At 47.0% G+C, this 21,941-nt stretch overlaps 1 protein-coding gene across 7 annotated transcripts in view; it reads left to right on the forward strand.

Annotated features, from left to right (window-relative positions):
* The window catches only part of Asap1 (ArfGAP with SH3 domain, ankyrin repeat and PH domain 1), a 282,890-nt gene that overhangs the window by 195,475 nt on the left and 65,474 nt on the right, over positions 1-21,941 (forward strand). For 4 of the 7 annotated variants that reach the window (XM_027431674.2, XM_035449606.1, XM_027431675.2 and 1 more), the window contains 6 exons: positions 6,885-6,959; positions 7,416-7,465; positions 9,002-9,131; positions 10,331-10,416; positions 16,405-16,480; positions 17,919-18,041. In XM_027431674.2, the coding sequence (XP_027287475.1) occupies positions 6,885-6,959; positions 7,416-7,465; positions 9,002-9,131; positions 10,331-10,416; positions 16,405-16,480; positions 17,919-18,041 (540 nt within the window). Of the gene's footprint in view, positions 1-6,884; positions 6,960-7,415; positions 7,466-9,001; positions 9,132-10,330; positions 10,417-15,193; positions 15,707-16,404; positions 16,481-17,918; positions 18,042-21,941 lie in introns of those variants that run through there. The other 3 variants (XM_027431677.2, XM_027431679.2, XM_035449607.1) reach the window with 2 other exon arrangements.

Genomic DNA, 21,941 nt, shown 5'->3' on the forward strand with positions numbered 1-21,941 from the left:
TCACAAGTGAGGAGAACAGGCCTCAAAAAAGGGTAAGTGGGAGTGGACTTGCCCAAGTCAGCTAAGTGTGAGAAAAACTCTTACAAATCCCTGGCAGATCAAGTACCGTTAACTTCTTCTGGTAGCCGGGCAGTGGTGGCGCACGCCTTGAATCCCAGCACTCAGGAGTCAGAGGCAGGTAGATTTCAGTGAGTTCGAGGCCAGCCTGGTCTATGGAGCAAGTTCCTGGACAGCCACAACTGTTATACAGAGAAACTCTTTCGGGGGTCGGGGGAGGGAGAGAAACACCTCTCTTCTGGAGGTAGACGTACCCTCAACCCATGAGCAAATACTTCTTGTTTCCTCCTACGGCCTATGCAGCAACAAAAAAAAAAAAAAAAAAATTAAGACATGATTTTAATCTAATGTGTCATTATGGCTGATAGCAATTTCCATTGCATGTATATTGTATAATTTTAGTTTCCATGTATACTGTATAATTTTAGTTTCCGTGTATATTGTATAATTTTAGTTTTTCAAGCAGTTTGATATAAGACAAATGCCGTAAGTAGTTTATTGGCTTCAAAGCTACACGTGTGTGGTGACTCCGTCTCCTGTTGAAACAAGGTCCTACATAAAGCTCTGTGGTGCTGTCCTCACAAGCAGCCGCTCCACAGTTTCGTATGAGTGAACTGATTTGATCCAAGTTCACCGTTACAGGAAAGGAAACAGCTTGGAAGCTGAGCCTGCCGATTTTACCATTGCTGCGCTGAACACACACAAGGCTGAATCGTGGCAGGAAGGCATTTTAGATAGGAAGCAGAAAGGGAAGAACAGGAAGGAGCCAGGGCAAGACACAGCCCCCATGCGCCCTCCTTCCTTCACCAGCTCCCGGTATTGCAGCCATCAAGGGATTGATCCATTCACAGGCCACGGCGCTCACAGTCCATTTGTACCTGGAAACTCCTGAAAAGACACATGAAAAGATGGGCACTCTCTATCTAACCCAGTCCAGTTGACAGAAGGAGCAGTCACACCGAGTAGAGTAATCACTAGCGTTTTAGTGACGTGAGTGGATCGGTCCCCTCCTTTCCCTCCTTTCAGGGTCGCACCCTCCCTCCCTGTCCTTCCCTCCCCAGACCATGTGCACTGGTACTGGCCAGTTGAAGGGAATGCTGAGGACAAAGGGAGTAAACAGTCCCTCAAATAGTGATGGTCACATGGCGTCTGTGAGTCTTTGTCACAGTACTCTGGAAAGCAGCCTAGTGACAAAACTCTCTTTAAAATTCCTTCTTTCATTGTGTTCTCTCTTAATTTAGTTAGCATGTAAGGTTTCAGGGTGACATTTTCTTTTTTTTGGTGTTTTTCGAGACAGGGTTTCTCTGTGTGGCTTTGGAGGCTGTCCTGGAACTCGCTCTGGAGACCAGGCTGGCCTCGAACTCACAGAGATCCGCCTGCCTCTGCCTCCCAAGTGCTGGGATTAAAGGTGTGCGCCACCAACGTCCGGCTATTCACTGTGACATTTTCACACATGCATATCATTGTGTTTTGGCTTTGTTTGCATCCCCCCACCATCCCGCCCAGGCCTCTTCTTCATTCCTCTCTTTTCTCTCCCCGGGTGGCCCCTTCCTGTGCTTCCTTGTCACATATAGTCTGTTACCCCAGAGCTCTTTCCCTCTTCCTACAGCCCCCTTTTCACCTGAAAGTACAAAGGTACTTGGAAGTCAGGTACATCAGACAGACAGTGTGCGTGCGTGCATGCGTGCGTGCGTGCATGTGTTTAAATCTAGAGTCGATGTGGGAATGAAAACACACAATATTTGTCTTTCCAAGGCTGGCTTATTTCACTTAGCATGATGGTCTCCAGGCACTTGCCCAAATAACTTTAAGAGATTTGGTAACTGCCTAGGGTGTGAAGGAGTTAACACTCTAGACAGAAAACCTAATTTATACCAGGGAATTGCCGGTTTAACTGCGGGAGCTGGCTCATTATTTTAATTGGATTTTCCAAAGTGTTGAGCAAGTCAGCAGATTTGCATTAGCTTTGCTTTGAGAGAAATTGTTTCTTTCTGCAGGAGGAGGGAGAACCAGGGGGCAGGGGCGAAAGCCTGTCAGAATTAGCTGGAGATGACGAAGCAAGCAAATTAATGTCCTCGTTAATTAACACAGCCTCATGTGCATGTAGGCAGACCCATTTGTAGAGCTGGGCTGCCTTCCCACTGGCCTTTCCGGTGGGCAGCACCCCAGGGCTCTCTGGGCACAGCTGTAAGTCCAGCAGGGGGCCTGGGTTGGGCCGTGTGGCCTGTGCTGCTCCTGTACACCTGTCGAGCCCATCCCAAGGGCACCCCCTCCCTCAGGAGCATACTCTGAGAGAAGGGATGACAGATAAGCAAGATGGTGTCTTCTGCAAACTGTATGAAGGGGTAGAAAGTCAGAACAGAACATATCTGTTTTTCTGCACACAGGAGAGAATGTTTTTATGTGTCGTCCTCGGGTGGGATTGTGATAGATCATTTATATAATGTCCGTCAGATAGGAGCACAGAGCAGTTTGTGAGTAATAAGTGGCTGTGTGTCACAGCCTGTATTAATTACAGTTATATTTAATAATTCCCCTTTGCATGCCGGAAGGATACATTTCAACGTCCCTGCCTAACTTCTTCCGACTTTGGGGTAGGTTTTGATGTGTGGACTGGCAGAGTGTAGCCTGTTTGTAAGGAGTGAGCGCTTGTTAGGAACCCCGGCATGTCTACTGCTGTCAGCCTCACTGGCTTGTCTGCGGGATGTGCTTGTCTGAGACTGCTCTTGCTGTTTGGCTCACACTGATTTCTATGGCAAGCCCCTTGCCTCGGAGCAGACCCTTTAAGACAGAAGTACTGTGCTTCTCCTTGGGTCACGTGAAAGCAACAAACTAATTGGATTTGATTATTACAGAAAAGGAAATGGTTTGAAAGCTGAGAGAATTAATCCAGAATGATCGATAGAGCTTTAGTCAAGTGTGATCAAACGATGCCTAGGTCATTTTTAAGTCTTTCCTTCACAAGTCATTTGTTAAAGGCTGAGTGGCAAAGGAAGGCTGTCCTCCCATGGTGATTCTGTGTTGACTGTGCTACAATTGCCTGGGGGGGGGGGCAACACTGCACAATTTGCCAGGGCTTGCTTGGGTTGTGATGACTTCTGAAACAGTAGGAAAACAAAAGTTCCAGAAGACTCCAGCATCCGAAGACTGAACTCACATAATTCACCTCCGTCACAGAGCGACACACTCAAGTATTTGATGGGACAGATAATTCTCTTCATTGAGATTTCCAAGAGGGAAGCCAAACTGTCTGCCCTTCAGTGTTTCTAAGTGCCCCGCTTGCCTGTCCTGCCTGCCGCCACTCAGATGGTCCCCAGTTGTTTGTCACCAAGAGAAGAAACTTTTTCCTGGGACACAAGCTGGGAAGAGGTGGCAAATTTTACTTTTTTTTTTTTCCCCTTGTGGCTTTTTCCTGAGCTCACTCACTGGGGAAATCCAGATATCTAATATAAATGTCTTGTGCCCTTTATTTTTCTTATTATTCCCCAAGAATACATGTGTAGCCGACCACAAAGAAATTCTTAACTCTTGGGGTTTTCCATGAGTGCAGCGCCTCAACCCGGCCTAACCACAGTGATGACATTGGTTACTCGGTGTGGTTAGTGCATAGATTTTGGAGAGACTCATTCTGCAGAAGAACCTTCACCTTTAGCAGGAACCGCAGATTTCATAATCCCTGTATTGTGTTGTAATACAGCCTTCACTTCAAGGTGGCCGCAAGCTTCCATTCTTGCGTCGTTCGCCCAGGGCTGGAGACTGGACGAACGTTGCAATGTGCTTTTCACTGCTGTTTTTTTACGGTGTTTCAAATAGTGGGTGTTTTTGTTGTTGTTGTTGTTGTTCTGTTTTAGCAAACAATACATTACTTATTCTTAAGTGATGCTTGAATATGTACTTGAATGTGTGTGTGCCTGTTTGCATAGGCATACCTGTTTATCTGCCTAAGCTGTTGTTCCTCAAATGCTGTCTGTCTTGTCTGTGGAGGCTGGAACTGTGTCATTAGCCCGGGGCTCAGCTGGTGGTCATGGAACTCAGTGCTAGTTAGAAGTGTGCATAGCTTTTTTTTTTGTGTGTGTGTGACATGGCTTCTGGCATTTAACCCAGGAGGACCTCATGCTTGCAAGGTAGGCATTTACCCACTGAGCTGTCTCCCCAGCCCTTTAAACAACAACAACAAAGATGTTGACAGTGAGGAAAACCCTCTCCCTGTGCGCGCGCGCGCGCGCACACACACACACACACACACACACACACACACACACACACACACCGCCATTGTCCTCCAGAGCGCTGATGCCAGCAGGTTACTGTGTTTCCATAGCAATGATGTATACATACAGCCTTGACCCCCATCTTTTCAAAAGTGGATCCTGTCCACTGTAAGTACTCTCTGCTCCCCAGTATATCACATATGTAAAGGAGATGCCTGTAAGTTGTGTGATTTCCCGAGCCAGTGCTCATTGTTGGGCACTTGGTTCTCATCGGTTCGAGCAGCCCTGGAGGAAGAGGACCTAGAGCACACAGTACTGCATCTCATGCCTTCTGCAAGCCCTGCTGGAGCAGCATTGCAGTGCGGTGCAGCGTTGAGGTCTGGGGACTATACCCATGGACACACAGATCCCCCTGTCAGGGAGCCATGTGTACCCTGGGGAGACGGACAGTCAACACATGGGGAGGCAGACGTCCACACAAGTGGTGGGGCATGCTAAGTTCTCTGAGGAAAGTTGGAGCCAGGATGGCCACAAGCAGAAAAGCCAGTGCTGTCTCCATCAGTGAAGAATTACATTGGCCCCAACATCCCGCGTCATCCACACAATCCCATAAGAGCCTTAGGATAAGAAGGTTCTGGGGGCTTGTAATTCCAGAATGAAATCAAGAGCTAAGAGCAAAATCTCTCTCCAGTTTCTTGTCTAAGGCAAAAGGGTTGAGTCCTGTGGTTCTTCATTTTCTCCCTGCTATGCCCAAGGCCAGTGGTTTTCAACCTTTTTCTCTTTGAGGGCTACAATTTATAAGTTCTAAGTGGTCTTTTTGTTCTCTTTTCCAAAACCATTATTGTGGATTTGCGTGGACAGAGTCAGGGTGCAGCAGTCTGGCCTGCTTGCTACACTTAATTGTATCTGTATCACTGGTGGCCAAGTCGCAGAGACAGAATTGCCTTGGCAGGAATCCTACGCCCTCTGGTGGTTCACACTGGAAGACCTTCCTCCACTGAAAAGACACTGGGAGTCCGCAAAGAAGGCAAAGCTGTTGCATGGCCTAGAGCTGCTGGCAATCCCAGGGTGTGAGCACCAGGGAAGCACCGAGAGAAGACAGAAGTCAAAGGACAGGCCTTCTCTTCTCTGCCCTCCCGCCCCTCACTGATTCATAGCTGGTGTCCACAGCATTTAAGAAAATAAGTGTGGGGCTGGAGAGATGGCTCAGAGGTTAAGAGCACTGACTGTTCTTCCAGAGGTCCTGAGTTCAATTCCCAGCAACCACATGGTGGCTCACAACCACCTTGAAGGAGATCTGCATGCAGGCAGAAGACTCTATACATAATAAATAAATAAAATCTTTAAAAAAAGAAAAAGAAAAGAAAAGAAGTGTGTTTGCAGGACTCGTCAGGTTATCTGCTGTGTGTTGGCTCACTCCATCGTCAGCCGTTGGCAGTAGCACACAGTCCTTCTACTGTTGTCAGCACCAGGCCACCGGGCAGCATTGCTGTGCTGGCATCACAGTCTTCTTCAGCCTCCCTGAGTGTCGGCTGCCGGTGTAGAAAGAAACCTCAGTAAGGGCAGCACCAGTGGGCTGCTCATCTCTTCCCCCCCGGCACAATGTGTGGCTTTGCACTGTTCAGTGAAGACGTGCTGGAGAAGCAGACAAGCTGACAGACAGACACTTAGATGGGAGATCTTAAAGGAGGAGCTCCCCAAATGTCTCCATACTGTGGCTCTGCAGAGCTCTGCAAGCTCGGGTCTCCCTGGGAATCACCGGGGTCATGCTGGCTTATCTTAAACCGTCCTTTGGCTCCCCAGCTGCGTCCCTCCAGCTGGGCCATCTCTTCCTCCATTTTACTCCTCTGTACCACATTGAAGCCCACAGAACCACCTCCGAGCAGTGGAAAGCCTGCCTGTCCCCCAGACCTCTAAAGTTTTGTTTTAGCTGAGTGTTGTGGCTCATGCCTGGGAACACGTAAGCGTAACACACAGGAAGCCGAGGCAGAAAGATTGTGAATTCAAGGCCAGCCTGGGCTACGTATCCAGACATGTCTCAAAAGATGATGATGATGATGATGATGATGATGATGATGATGATGATAGGTAACCGAGGCTACAGCTCTGAGCAGAACAGTCGAGGTCCCTGTTGTCAGTGAGCATCTAATGTCATCCAGGAGACAGGACAGATAACATCTCAAATACAGTGTAAGCTGTGAGAGTCCAAAGGGGAAATAGTTACAGTTACACACTTCCCTCCACATTGTTGACAGGCAGCTGAAGAAATGTCAAACTGGGGGTTGCAGTTGTGGTAGAAATGGCCCCGAACGTGCTGGAATGAGTGGCGGCCGTTTGTTTGTGCCCATGTGCGTGTGCTGGAGCATCAGCGAGCACTCTGGGGCCACACGGCAGCCCCCTGCTTACGGTGGCGATTCTGCAGTCACCCTCCTGGGCTCCGCAGCTGCAGTGTGGGGACTTAGGCTAGCAGGCTAGCGAGAGGGATGGCGTGTATTCACGGTGGACACACAATAGAAACTCAGCTCTTCCCTGAGCCCCGGGTAGGCGAGCTGTTGGTTGCGTGTTCTTCTTTTAAACCGTTTCCCATCTTTTCTTTATTTTGATTTTTTTTTTCAGCTCCAGGGTCTGAGCCACAATGTGATCTTCACCTTGGATTCGTTGTTAAAAGGAGACCTAAAGGGGGTCAAAGGAGTAAGTGGTCAGAAATTGTTGTTCTCACTGTCTCTAGTTAGAAGGATTGGGTTTGTTTGGGGAGGTTTTTTTCCTTCCAGTTTTACATACATAGTAGTACTTGTATTTGGAAATCCCTGAACATTTTCAGCAGGAGGTAAATGTCTTGTAAAGTGGTCATTAAACACAGTGCCATTTCACACAGTGACTGGGAACTGGGCTAGGCACTTTCAGAAGGATTCTGTCCCTCACTGGGTGGGACAGAAGCTGGGCCCCAGTGTGGCCTGCACCAGGGGGATTTTCCTGGACCAGGCTCTCAGAATCTCGGGGTCCTGCTTCAGGCCTCTCCCCTGTAAACAGTGCAAGTGCAGCCTCAGCTCTCCAAAGGGAAGTTGGTTCTGTTCAGATGTTCTTCCAGTTACTTATTTGAGGGAAGATGAGTGACGCTTTTCATTTTCTCCTTTTCTCTTCCCAAAGGATCTCAAGAAGCCATTTGACAAAGCCTGGAAAGATTATGAGACCAAGTTGTAAGTCGTGGTTTGTTGTGTTTGTTTTATTGTCATTGTCACGAGTTTCATAAGAAGTAAGTTGTGAACAGGACCAAACCCCCAGTAAACTAAGACATTAGCAATGGTGTTTAGTTTGGCTTCTTAAGGGCTGAGAAGTGGGTATGCTGATCTAGTTAAAAGTGGGACTCACAATTATCCCATCGCTCTGGAGGCTAATTAATCCTGGGCTTAGTGGTTTCCAGGCCATCCTGGGCTCCATAGCAGGACAGTGTATCAGAACACTAAATACCAAAAGCAGTGCTACACCGCCTATGTGATTGTCTGGAGTGACAGGCGCTGTTTGGGTTGATGCTATGAACTTATCAAGTTGGAAGCCTCTGTATGTGTGCCGTATTCTTTTATCAACACGATTACGTAACTACAAACCATGTACATCTCCATGTCATCCAGCAGCTGGAAAACAATCAAAGCCTTGCCAGTATTTTTGATACCGTTTCATCTGGCATGACCTCTGACCTCTCTGATTAATGCGCCCCTCTCACTCTGTCCATCAGGAAACTGAAGTCTAGAATGACTAAGGAGTTTTGGAAGGTCATGGAGCCAGTGACCGTTAAACTGTCCCTCACACTGGATCTGTCTGACCCGGAGACTGAGCAGTATAACTTGGCACTGGGGCCAGACCAGTTGACTCTGGGGTTTCTGTAGGAGATTGTAGGCCCAGGCTGGCCTCCAACTCCCGGTCCTCCTGCCTCCATCTCCAGGTGCTGGGATGAGGCATTCACCACACTTGTCCCTTCATCCTGAATGCTCTGAGAGATTTATAACACCAGGCGGGGTAGATAGGAACAGATGTCTGTCTCAGAGCTTATGTAAACATAAGTTTGCATAATGAAGCCATTTCTGTGGACAGCCTCAGAGTGAGAACAGGAGCACAACAACTTGGGGATCCAGTGTGTTTCCCTCAAAGTGCTTTTGTAAAACTTACATAACAGTGTACCGCTGAAGACGCAGCACCTTAGGAACAGTCCTGTGTATGAACAATTAAAAATGCAACTGAAGCCAGGCCGTGGTGGCCCACGCCTTTAATCCCAGCACTCGGGAGGCAGAGGCAGGCCGATCTCTGTGAGTTCAAGGCCAGCCTGGTCTACAGAGCGAGTGCCAGGATAGGCTCCAATGCTACACAGAGAAACCCTGTCTTGAAAAACAAACAAAACCTGCTTAGCCAATAAGTAAATAAATAAATAAATAAATAAATACTGCCTGGCTTTGCACTCCACCCCAAGCTACATCATCCCCTTTCAAAGTCGGCGTTTCTGAACGGAAGATAATGAGAGTTCCAATTTACTCTCGGCTCACACCACCCATACACAGCTGCCCCATAATCACGGCCCCCCTCGCCCCGACGCAGTACACGGTGGGGTGCACTTGTTGGACCCCCACTGGCATGCCGTCACCCGGGGTCAAGTTCCCGCTGAGGTTCACACCTGGGGTTGTGCGACAGTATCTTTTTTGTGTTTCGCTTTGTTTTTAATGTGGCGTCTGTCTTAATCACAGTACGAAAATTGAGAAGGAGAAAAGGGAACACGCGAAACAGCACGGGATGATCCGTACTGAGATCACCGGAGCCGAGATTGCAGAAGAGATGGAGAAGGAGCGGCGCCTCTTTCAGCTCCAGATGTGTGAAGTAAGAGCAGCCCTTCCTGACCCTGGCCTCTTCCCCTCTTAGCCAGCAGACGAGTGTGAAGTAAGAGCAGCCCTTCCCGACCCTGGCCTCTTCCCCTCATAGCCAGCAGACGAGGCTTGGGGCTTGGAGGAAGCAGGGACCGTTTGCTAAGGACTCTCATCTCCCTTTTTCTCCAAGCCCTTTGGGATCCGCCGTTGCACCGTTGTCTCATGTTTTGAGCCGTGGTCCTATGGACCTCTTTAAGCCAAAACAGGATTCATTGGTGAGAACTTTGTCGTTGCCTGTGAGTGACGGGGGAGGGGGGGATAAATAGCGGTGACTGTTACAACTCTGGAGCATGTGGGGGTTTTTTAAAGCATGGACCCAGCTTGAGTGAAAGTTTAAGCCGTCCAGTAAGAATGTCCACGCTCGTGGGAAAATGCAGTAAAAAGCATGCCTGCCGCCTTTGACTTAGTGCTGTGGTGCCTTTGACTTACAGCTATGGTTCTCAAACCAAACTCCCACCAAAACCTGTATGCATCCCTTTACTTGCACACTCATTATAAAGCAACTTGAGCAATGAAGATATTTTCCAGCTGACAGAATACTAATGGAGAATGTATAATTTAAGTTTTCTCCCGAGTTTCCCTTTTTTCTTTTGCCTTTTGTTTTTCCATTTCTCCCTTATAAACCTTTGGCTCCTTGACCTTTTCTGTTACAAATTCTTACTGACCTTATGACAAGTGAGCACAGTGTCAAGAAGAACGACCGGTGATAAAAATCAGAGCCAGCGCCAGAGTCAACCCCACAACTCATCCTTATTCTTTTTCTTGAGCTTGCTTCTTTTCAATAGAGATTTCTTCTCCCTACTCATTTCCTCGTATAATATTTCAGTATCTTGTGGAACACCCTTGAAGAGAATGCTGCCCCTCCTGTTTTCTCCAGAGAACAGTCCGTCTTCGGGGCTGCTTGAATCTAAGTTTTGAGATCCACCTGCACCAAGGGAAAGCGACACATTTCCATGGAGTGCATTTGCTGTGTTTCATTCATGCCTGTGTAGTAAACTAATTGATTGTAAGATCTTAGCAGGCGCTAACACTGATTGCGTTTCCTAAACCAGGCTCACCTACCTGTGCAGTTTTGAGACTGGCGTCCTCCCACGGGAACGTGAGAGCCGCCGTCTGGAGTTCCCAACATAAAATTCTGCTTTCTTCCAACAGTATCTCATCAAAGTTAATGAAATCAAGACCAAAAAGGGCGTGGACCTGCTGCAGAACCTCATAAAGTATTATCACGCACAGTGCAAGTAAGTGCGGCGTTACTTGCCAGCGGCTGTTGTCGGCCCCTGGCAGGACCCTCGGGTTCATTACTCTTCTCCTGAGTTTCTTTCATTCGGTGGCCATCAACAGTATGACAGACATCCTCTTCAACTAAATAGATGAGAGACAGTATTGTTGTCTTACTTCCTCGGCATTTGATATAAAATAGCTGTGCACAATAGACAACTATTTGATGAGTCTGAAGCGATGTCTCCCGTCGCTGCTTATGCTAAGCCCTCGTCACCAAAACCATTCTGTTGACACCGCCCCTCCCTCCCCAGTCACATTTCAAGTCATTTCCCTGTTAACTTTTATCATTGGTTCACACCCACGGTTTCCTGGTGGGGGTTCGTTACCTAAATTTTAGTGCTTGGGGCATTCCGCACGCTTAGCCCCATAGATTTCTGCGAAACAGTGTTGTCTCCTAAGAGACGCACGTTGCTCTGCACCTCTGCTCGGCAGCACCTTGTATGTGTGTGACTTCATCCTTCTCCTGAGTCCGTGGTACTGCGTCTGACCATTCGTCTTCGTTATTTACCGGGCTGAGGTGGATGAGTGTTTTGCTGGAGCCTCTCTGGGAGAATGCCATTACTGTGAGAGTCTGTGTTAGCTGTGGATACGCAGAGAAGAGAATGCAAGGCCCTTCCCAAGGCAGCCCAGCCTGCTTTCAAGACCAGATGTAATAAAGGTCATCTGAACCAGATAAAATACTCCCAAGATAATAGATGTATAATTCCCTTTGATCTCTCTTATCCCATTTCATATCTAGGAAGACCGTTGTGTGTAAATGACACATTTAGGAAAAACACCAAGCTTGAGATGGTTTATGGACAAGTTCAAATCCTTGCTGGGCAACAGGCCCTTCCTGAATGCCAGAGTCGTCTGACATAGGTGTTTAGAGCTTGTAACACGAACCTCGGGGGTCTTCATGAGGATATGGGAGTAAAATAAAATAAAGCATTCCGAGTACTTAGCAGTGGGATAGTTGTGGCTTCAGGAATCATTCATATTTGTAATGGTTAGGGTGTTTCTGTTTACATGACCAAATTAATCTTCATATAAATTTATTGGCTCTTTCAGTGTAAATTCTACTTCGTATAAATGTCATTGATAAATAGAACATATTGAAATATCCACATCATAAGGTAGTGTCTACTGGCGCTCTGACCTGAGGGCCTGAGCTCAGTTTTGCTTTGTGGTGTCGTGGGCAGAGACACACTTTGAAGACAGTAATCAGTGACCCACGACTGTAATTTGAGGTGAAATTTTTCACCTCTGATCAGCTTCAGCTTTCTCAGAAACATTTTAGCTTCAAAACTTTTACCAAAGGAAATGTCTGTCTCGTTCTTCTGAACTGCAGCTCTTAGCAGCAAATTTTAGAACTCTTTCTCAATTCCCCCCGGTCTAGATAAGAGAGTTTGAGGTGTGCTGGCATGCGTTTGGCAAAACATAAAGTTCTTTGCAGACTGCAGGTACATTAGCCTCTGTGAGTGCCGTGAAAGAGCAGCATTATTTAAAGAGGCTGCAGCCTGACCCTCCTTATTCCCCTAAGCTCCTCTGCTTCCCTGCTCATAACCTTCACAGTGCCGAGGCCACGTGTTTTGCAAGGTCATGACTGGAGAAAGATGATGGGACTTGAGATGGGCCTTGCAAGGCCGCTGGACTTTGGCCTTTGGGATCTGGTGGCAGAGAGATCAGTGGAAGGACAGACCCACAGCCTTAGGCTCTAAGCAAGCGCCTTAGGAGTTGAGCGTCTGAGCCCTGAAGGGGCAGGATTGACTGAGTAGGGTTCATCTGTAATTTGCCGGATTGTTGGGCCCAGGAGGTTTTCTTTCAGAGATTCTTCTTCTGTCTCAGTCAGTCCCTTCAAGCCCTTCGTATGCATGGTGTTGCCCTGGAAAGCATTCTCTACTCATGTTTGTATTTAAAAGATTTCTTCCAAGGGCTCACTCTAGCTCCCAGATGGTTTTCAGTAGATTCTAGGCCAGTGCTCACCAGGGAATTTGCCGCTCAGTACTACTTGGTGGGACTGCAACTCGGTGTGGATCCCAGTGTTTGCATTGGAAAGGGAACAAAACAGTCTCTACCTGTTCCAGCTCACCCACTCGGCTGCTCACTCACCCACCAACAGTGCCAATAACACCCTGCTTTCAAAACAAACCTGCCCACTCCTTTTACCACGGGATGGACTGTGATTTGCAGAGGCAAGAACCTTTGCAAGCATTACTCTCTTTCGTCACACAAATTATCCTCAACGGCAACGGCTCCTGGGAACTTATGTGTAGCCCAGGACGTGGGGATTTATCAGTTTTCACATGTGATTTCCTCTTATATCACAGAGTCGGGGCATTTTAATGCAGAAATGTCCAATAACTTTCCCATAGTGGCATTTGTTTTTAAACGTCTCAGTATAGACATGGTAACATTAGTCAGACGTCAGAATTCAAAGCTCTGTTTATGAAAGGTTATTGATAGGAAAATGGGATGACAACCCTCCTGATGGGAGAAAACATCTGTAAATCACTTGCCTAATGGGGATTGAGAGTACCCAAGTATGAAGAATGCAACAACAAAAGGATAACCCGATTTTCTGAGGGGGAAAAATTTGCATACCTATTTTTTTTTCTGAAGGAGATAATGTAATTTGCCAAATACAACATGATAAAATATTCAGCATCATTAATCATTAGGTAAATACAAATAAAAAATAAGTAATGAGATACCATTTCATAATTAAAATAACACAAATAGGAAGTAACTCTTAGAGAGGCCGTAGAGCATGGGAAGCTCACGCATCACTGTTAGGAATGTCACAAAGTACAAGTTGCTTTGTAAAACTCTTAGGTAAATACCCAGGAGAGCCAAAAACAGGTGTTCAGACAAAAGTACGTTCGTGAGTATTATATAACTACTATTCACAGTACTTTGAGAGGTGTGTCCCTATCAGAGTAAACAAATGGGGGATATCCACACAGTAGGATACTATTCAGCCACGTGAGAGAATGAAGTATTGATGCATATTCCAACAGTGAGTATTGCAAACATTATGCCTAATGAAAGAAGCCAGACATGGAAGACCACATACCAGATGGCATGTATGTGAGATGCTCAGGAAAGGCAAACCATGAAGATATCAGGTTAATGGTTAGAGGAGAAGGGAAGAGAAAGGGATGGAAATCTTCTGGAATTAGATGGCTGTCATGCAGCCCTGGAAATGTCCTAAAAATTACAGAATAGCATAGCTCTTTTTTATTTATTTATTTAAAAAACAAACACAGCTTAAATTAGTTGCATTTTACCTGGGGCTGTTAATCTCATTGTCAATTTGCCAGATGTAGAATCACCTGGGAACCTAGCAGTTCCCTCACCCCCACCCCCTGTCACCAGCTCTGTCTGGGGGCACTTTCCAGAGAGCACTGACTGAGGGGGGAGGATCTGCCCTGGCAGTGGGTGTCGCTGACATTCCGTGAGTGGAGGAGAGAGAGGGAGAGAGCAGAGCCCTGCACCCCTTCTCTGCTGGCCTTCCCCACACAGGTGGCCTTGAAACTGCAGCAGCTGTGATCCACAGTCAGTCTCCCCACTGGTTGTTTCAGCAACTGGAAAAATTACTCCAGTACTCACATGGACTAGAAGCTAGACAGCGGTGCAGCCACGCCTGCAGCTGGTACCGTTCACTTCAGGGTGTGTGCCTTAGACGGCATGCCAGAATTTTGATTTGATGAACCTGAGCCTGAGCCTGAGACGGGATACAGTATCTGCATTTGAAAAGGTCCAGCAGTGTGTCCAGTACACCAGAATTGTTGAAATGTCTTCATGGTTAAATAGTGTGTTCCAGAGTGTTAAATGTTGTAGAATATACGTGGAATAAGAGGTCAGCCCATTGTCTAGGATGCAGGGAACAGGGGTCTGGCTTAGAGCCCGGGAAACCAGGGTTTGAGAGGCTTTGTGTGGACCCCAAAGTAGACTCTAAACTTCTTTTCGTGGCCGCTGATCATCTATCTGCATTGCACTAACGCACGCACAGCGGTGTGGCAGGGAGGTGACCCCCATGACATAGGGGAGACCACGGGGCAGATAAACCCTGTGGGTTAGCAACCCGCTGGGGGCAGGCATGGCCTAGAGAGGGGAGGCAGAGCAGAGCATGGTGATTCCAAACACTAGTGCCCCGCCCTGCCCCGCCCCGCCTGTGGTTTATTTCTGTAAACTGAGGAGCCGCAGGTGAGGGTCCTGAAGAGTCCCTCCCTCCCCTCTCCCCCTCCCCATCTCTCTCTCACACGCTGTGCGTGCACACACACACGCACGCATGCACGCACGCACGCACGCACGCACGCACACCCAGAATAAGAACTTACTTCACCAGACGTGGTGTGTGCTCGCTCCTAAGTGGATGCTAGCTGTAATTAAAGGAGAACTGCTATAATCCACAGCCCCAGGGAGACTAGGTAACAAGGAGGGTTCAAGAGACGATGTCTAGATCTCCCTTGGAAGGGTAAACAGAAGAGATTTCCTGAATGGACTGAGGGAGGATGGGGGTGGGAGCATGAGCAGTCAGGTTGGAGAGAGAGGGAGGGAGGGAGGGAGAGAGAGAGAGAGAGAGAGAGAGAGAGAGAGAGAGAGAGAGAGAGAGAGAGCGCTGAGAGTGGGTGGCATTTGGGGTCAGGCAGAAGCCCGGCCCAGGGCAATCTCCCAGGGGTCTGTAGGAAGGGACCCCATCTTAGAGTAGTGCCATTAGCTGATAAGTAGCCTGAACTGGCCATCTCCTAGGACCAGCTTGGTGCCTGGCCCAGTGGTCATCAGAGAGGCGTCATCCAGCAACTGATGGAAGCAGATGCAGAGACCCACAGCCAAAACATTGGACAGAGTTCAGGACCCCTGTGGAGGAGGAGGAGCAGGAGGAGGAGGAAGAAAGAGTGTAGGATCCAGAGGCGTCAAGGACACCACAGGAAGAGTCACACAGTCGGCTCATAGGGTCTCACAGAGACTGAATCGTCAAGCAGGGAGTCTGCACGGGACTGACCTAGGCCCTCTGCGTATATGTGTCAGCTGTGCACTTTGACCCTCTTTGTGGGACTCCAAAGAGTGGAACAAGGCAGTCTCTGACTTTTTTGTTGGCTTCTGGGACCCTACTCCTCATACTGGGTCTCCTTGCCCAGCCTTAATATGTGGGGAGGTGCTGAGTCTTTCTGCAACTGGATATGCCATGCTCTGTTGATACTCTGGGGAGACCTGCCCTTTCCTGGATGGAGAATGAAGAGGAGAGGATTGGGGGAGTGGGGGGAGCAAGGGTCTGCGGCCGGGATGTAAAATAAATAGATGAATTAAAAAAAAAAAAAAAAACTTTATTGCTAGCTGTGAGAACGGACTTGGTATCAGGCAATGGTGGATCTGAATCGGCCACTGTGTGTACAGAGTGAGGTACAGCCCCTTTGTGCATTTGCTACAGAATGCAGAGGAAGCTGACGAAAAAACTTGTGAAATGTGTTTGAGTGCTGGGCTTGTAGTAAAGGCTCTTCGGTTGTTACCATTGGGGAAAACGCAAATACCGCAGCCTGGTCCTTCATGTGGTATAGAATGCAGCTTTCCAAACCCATGGTGCCACAGAACCCCTGTGGGTGGACTTAGCACGTGTGGCCCTCTGCCTGGCCCTCTGGTGTCCAGCTGGACTTGGGTAAGCCAGGGGCAAGCTTGTCTTTCTCTGTTTGATTCTAACATGGCCCAGCCCCAAGGAAGTGATCTGTGTGCGGATGAGAATACGTGTGCGGTCAGTGAGGACTGCAAGTGTTGTTTGTGCCGACCGTGATCTCTCCCAACAGTGGCTGTAGTCTGTTGGCACAAACATCTGATATAAGCACTGCATTTAGAGTTAAACTTCTGGGAGAGGGTGGGGGTCGGGATAGAAAGAGTTCTCAGGTTTTGCGCGTCTTTCTGTTCCTTCTTTTTAGCGCCTGGGAAGTCACCGTTGTTTTCTATTATAGTTTCTTTCAGGACGGCTTGAAAACGGCCGATAAGCTGAAACAGTACATAGAGAAGCTGGCTGCAGATTTATATAACGTAAGTTCTCTGCGCCGCACGTCCATTTAACTCGTAGTCAGCGTCAGCCCCATTGGAAGTCTGTATCCAAAGGGTATTAAGCCGAAAAGGCCAGTGGTGTGCCAGTGCAAACCTAGCAGAAAAGCCCTTGTTTTAGTAGCTAACCCTTGGAGGCTGTGAGGAGTCGGGAGACACGTAATATAAGAAATCAAATATTAAACTTTTCAGAAGGAAAGTGGAATGTATACACAGTGATGGCATTATTATCACTTGTAAGTAAAGCTGGCTGGTGAATATTAAAATACGTTAGGAATATGAGTTAGGAATATGAGTACATACTTTTAGAAAAGGTTTTAGAGTCACAAGTAACAGATTAGCATTCCTGATGGAAGACACTCTAAAATCTGAAACCCTGAGGACAACTGGAATGGAAGCATAAAAAGAAATTCCACGGGCTGGAGAGATGGCTCAGAGGTTAAGAGCACTGGCTGCTCTTCCAGAGAGGTCCTGAGTTCAATTCCCAGCAACCACATGGTGGGTTCACAACCATCTATAATGGGATCCGGTACCCTCTTCTGGCCTGCAGGCATACATATAGGCAGAACACTGAACACATGATAAATAAAACTTTAAAAAAAAAAAAGAAAAAAGAAACTCCACATATGACCACACTACAATCAAAATACAGTTGTGCATGCATACGTCCAAAACTATATGGAGTAGGAAATTGTCCTTAGCCTGTTTGTTTGGGTGTTTTGTTTTGTTTTGTTTTGTTTTTTTTGAGGTTACGTGAAGCAAGTCAATTACATGTGTAGACTCTGGCCACACCTTTGAGAGCTCTCGTGACACACATGCAAATATTCCAGAATGCCAGAAAATACAAAGCAGTAGTGCCTCCAGGCATCCCAGAGAGCAAATGGTCAGCCTGATTCTCAGCGTAACCTTTTAACAAACATAACTGTTTTGTCTAATTGTCTCTTGGTTAGGGAACTTGGGTCAGTGGCAGTTGGATCCCAGGTGATTGAGAATAAGCAGCAGCAGCAATCCCGTCCTCATGTGTCGCTCTATAAACCTGGTGCAGGGCACGCCCTGGCCGTTGGTTTCTCAGTCATTCATTTAATTTTATTGTCGTACTCTTTCTACCCATCCTTTCAAAGGCCAGAGATAAATGATCATAGCCTCGTTTCTTAGCCTTGTTGAATATAGGGACTTGAGGGTCTCGAGTCACCGTGATTTGATAAGAGCCTGGCGCGTGACTTGCTAATCCTAAACCCTGGTGGTTCCTCAGGGTTGGCCTCCGCCTCGCCCATTAAAAAAATAAGGCAATATGAGGCCTTTCATCAGAAAACTCACTACTGCAACTGTGAATTTGAATTGTTGATGAGTGGTATATTTGGATGATTCAGCTTTGTTCTTAAAGGCGAATGGTGGGTAACAAGTGTGCCTTTTTCTTTCCTAGATAAAGCAAACCCAAGACGAAGAAAAGAAACAGCTCACTGCACTCCGAGACCTGATAAAGTCCTCTCTGCAGCTTGACCCGAGAGAAGTAGGTGGTTTATATGCTCCCAGCAGGGCTAACAGTGTAAGTGAGGCTGCTTGTGATCTCTTTGTGCTCCTCCATCTGTGAAACAGGCACGTGGACAGCTTCGTGCAAGAGTGGCTGTGGGGACAGACGAGAGGAAGGGCAGAAGTGTGTGTCTGCCACGATGCCCAGTCTAGAAATCGTGTCCGTCCGTCCCCCTGCCATGTTAGGGACGTAGGCCTCGAATCGCCACCACTGAGAGGAAGAGGCAGGGAGAGCTCTGTGACCACAGAGCCAGCCTGGTCCACTTAGTGAGGCCAGGTGTCGAAAAGAAGAAATTGTGTTCTTTCGCCGCCTCATAAATAGATGGCACCCTGGGTTCTAGTACTGTGTAGCTATAGATTTCTCTTAATGTCACCTCTGAAGCACACATTACACCCCACAATTCTCTCCTTCAGACCGTGTGGCCATTATTCTGGGAAGCCAGAAATGGCCTCTCATTGTACCAGAGAACGAACGACATATTCTGATAGAGTCCTCTAGAAGCTTTGCCCCAGAATTAGGAAACTCGGTTGAGATGGCCCCTGGGTGTTGAAACCATACAAGTTGAATGCACAGTGGATTGAGATGAACACAGCTCTGACCCTGAGTCACAAACACCACTTTTCCGGGCGTTGACACTTGCTGTGTGTCTAAGGTGAGGTCCCTGTATCAAGGAGCTTGTAGAACAAGGCAACCTAGTGAACAGTCCAGCCTGAAGCGGCCTCCCTGCCACCTGAGCCACGCTGCAGCCGGGGAGAATCGCACAAACCATTAATAGCAGAATGGGGTACAGAAGTGAGAAATGGGACCCTAAGATAAAAACCAAGGCTTGATTATGAAGGACACTGCATGTTGTGCTGTGGGACATGACTTCCTAGTAAGGAAGAAAGTCAAATGTCCTTGTTTGTGTGCAGTATATTTAAATAGTGTCTAATGCTTGCTTCCTTACGGTATCTCACAACAGTGACATTCCCCAAATTGCTGAATCGCATTCATGAGTCCAAAACAAAGATAAAGTACCCTCCACCCACCACCGCCCCCTAAAAAACACACGGAAAACCTGCACTAGCCCTTCACTGTAGCCTGTAAAGGTTTCCTTTTCTAAGGCTATACCGAATATGTATGTTCATTTAGAAATCGTTTTTTATTCTTTTTTTTTTTTCTTCTCCGAGTTCAGGTTTACAAATGTTTGAGGGTCTGGCAAAGTGAGATACGTGTTGTTAAATAGTAGGTATTTTCCCACTCTCCTTTCAGAGCAGGCCTGATTGAGGCAAAAATCTCTGCCCAGGTTGCCTCAGGCTGTGACTGTGGCTGTGGTGAGAGGCCTCAGACTGCCTTGGGAAGATGTCTTTGTTAGACACTGACGCACACGTACTGTACTGATATGAAAACTCCAAGACACAGTCTGCTCGAATGACTTCTCAGTGTCCGAGCACGGGGAAGACCCAATTGGAAGGAGGCAAGGGTAGACACTAGGGAAAGTTGCGATGACTTTTCTCTACCCGTTGGCACATAGCCACTCCATACCTTTGTTTTTGTTTTGTTTTGTTTTGTTTTGTTTTAACCTGGGGTTCCCGTATATAGACATTGCCTAAGGAAAAAAAGAAATCAAAGCTTTGTTTTGTATAGGTATTGATGTATTCTGCTGAGGCTAGCGAAAAAGCAGAGTTTCATAACAAAAGGAGTATCTGGGAGGAAATGGGCATGATGTAATCAATTCTTAATTCCACCCATGCTAATTAGGGGGTCTTCACCCCCCTTTTGGTGCCTCCTCCCAAGTGTTTTACAACAAAAACTGGCCTTGCACAGAGTGTCCGTCCCAATGTTATCGCCTCTTGTTGCAAAATAACTGAGCAAGTAATGGTTTTTAGTGACTTCAAGGTAGTAGAAACTGCCCACCAGTGAGCAGAGGTGAAGGGCACGATCCACCAGAGAGCTCCTGTCCTCTCCCTAGTTTTTGAGAAGAGGGCAAAAGAATGGGAAAAGCACCCCACAAGTCATCTAACCTACTTACACCCTGCCACTTTCTATTAAAGGCAGCTGCCTTCATTTGGTTTCCTGTTGCTGCGATAAAGTACCCTGTGAGAAAAGCAACTTAGAGAAAAAAAAAGTGTATTTGGCTCTCACAGTTTCAGGTTACAGTCTGTGATTACAGGCATGTCCAGGCCACAGAAACTTGAGTCAACCAAGAGCAGAAAGCAGTGGGTGATAGTGCTCAGCTCACTTCTCCGCTCTTACACAGTCCAGGATCCTCTGCCTAGGTATCTCCCACGATGGGTGGGCCTTCCCATCTCAGTGAAAGCAATCAGTTGTTGGCCGTTAGAGGCTACCCAGAGACCATCCCGACCTAGCCAATCCCTGCTGGAGACTGCCTTCCCAGGTAGTATAAAGATGTATAAAGATGTATAAAGATGAAAATGAAAACGAAATTTCAGAATACTCAGGCGGCCAGATAGATGGGCAGCAAGGCGCCACTGAGACTAATGACCCGAGATTGTTTATCGGATCCCAGTGCTGGAGAGAACCAACTCGGGCAAGTTGTCCTGACCCCAGCACACACAAGTAAACAAACGCAAAAGAAGAAAAAGCAACTGTTAAGGAGTTACAGCCGGAAACAGGATCCGCAGATACTTGGAAAGCTTATTCTTTTCCTCATGGAAATTAAATCTTTGTTATATTTGGCAAATGATCAATGAAATGATCTATCTTCACCTTTCCTAATAGTCTAACTTCCTGAAAGAACTACTTGCTGCTCACATATTTCTAGGGCTGTAACTATCCTGTTTCTAACAGTGATTATATATGTGCGTGCGACACAGCAGTGTCTAGAAACTAACGGGCAATGAGTAGCCAGTCCTTCACGGTGTGGGCGCAGGTTGATGGCCTCCACACGCTGCTCCTTCCTGTCCTCAGTGTCCCAAACACTACCCCGAGTTCCTTCACAGGATAGAGAGGGGAGTCTTACTCAACAGCCACCACAGCCATTGTGCATTTGAAGCTCTGTGGTGATTCGGTTTCCCCTTGAACACTGAGGCTTTCACAAACCCACTCGACCAGTGAATGGGAATCTCATTCAGTTCAGGTCAGAGAGATGAGGTTTTACAGGTTAATGGTGCATTTTACATGTCAGTGTGGCTTCAGATAAAGTGATTTTTCTGTTACTTGTCTAGGGTGCAAGGGGTCGAATTGAAAATGAGTAAGGGAGATTCAGTAAGGTAGATACATTTCCTAGCTCATAGCAGAAAATTGCCTAAAGGTCTCAAGTTCATTGTTTATTTTCAGTGTTCTCAATTTTTTTCCTAAATGGACTTGGGATTTGCATTTTTCTTTCCTGAATTCTTGATTGATTTCTGTCATTGCCATCAAAGACCTCAAGACCTCTTTCATTCTTCAGTTGTGTGTGTTAAATTGTAAGTAGTGCTGGTAATTTCCAGTACCTACTTTTTCAAAACTAAATTCGTCTTTTCTTGTATTGATAACACTTCTACTAAGCAAGCTGAATGGCGTTATTTCTCAATGCAGCAATCATAATAAATATACCTTTATTAACCCACGAAGCTCATTCATTAGCAAATTTCTGAATTGATATAGAAAGTCAAAATGCAGATTTGGAAGGATTTAGTGAGCCGAGTTACTGTGGTGGTCAAGACCATGTTCTATTCAAACAAAAACTCTAGAAGCAGGCAAGACTGCTTACCAGGTGAAGGTGCTTGCCCAAGACTGTGACCTAAGTTCAGTCCCTGGCGCCTACACGGTGGAGGGCAAGAACTGATTGCTGGCGCCCTCTTCCTTACCCATTAATAGATATATATGTGAATACATAAATACATGTAAAAAGAAGCTCTGAAAAGTAAACGTTAAGAAGTTTTGCGATTAATCCCTAGAAATCATTCCATACCACACCCCTACCCCAGGTCA

The sequence above is a fragment of the Cricetulus griseus genome, chromosome 10 (assembly GCF_003668045.3).
Source record: "Cricetulus griseus strain 17A/GY chromosome 10, alternate assembly CriGri-PICRH-1.0, whole genome shotgun sequence".
NCBI classification, from domain to species: Eukaryota; Metazoa; Chordata; class Mammalia; order Rodentia; family Cricetidae; genus Cricetulus; species Cricetulus griseus.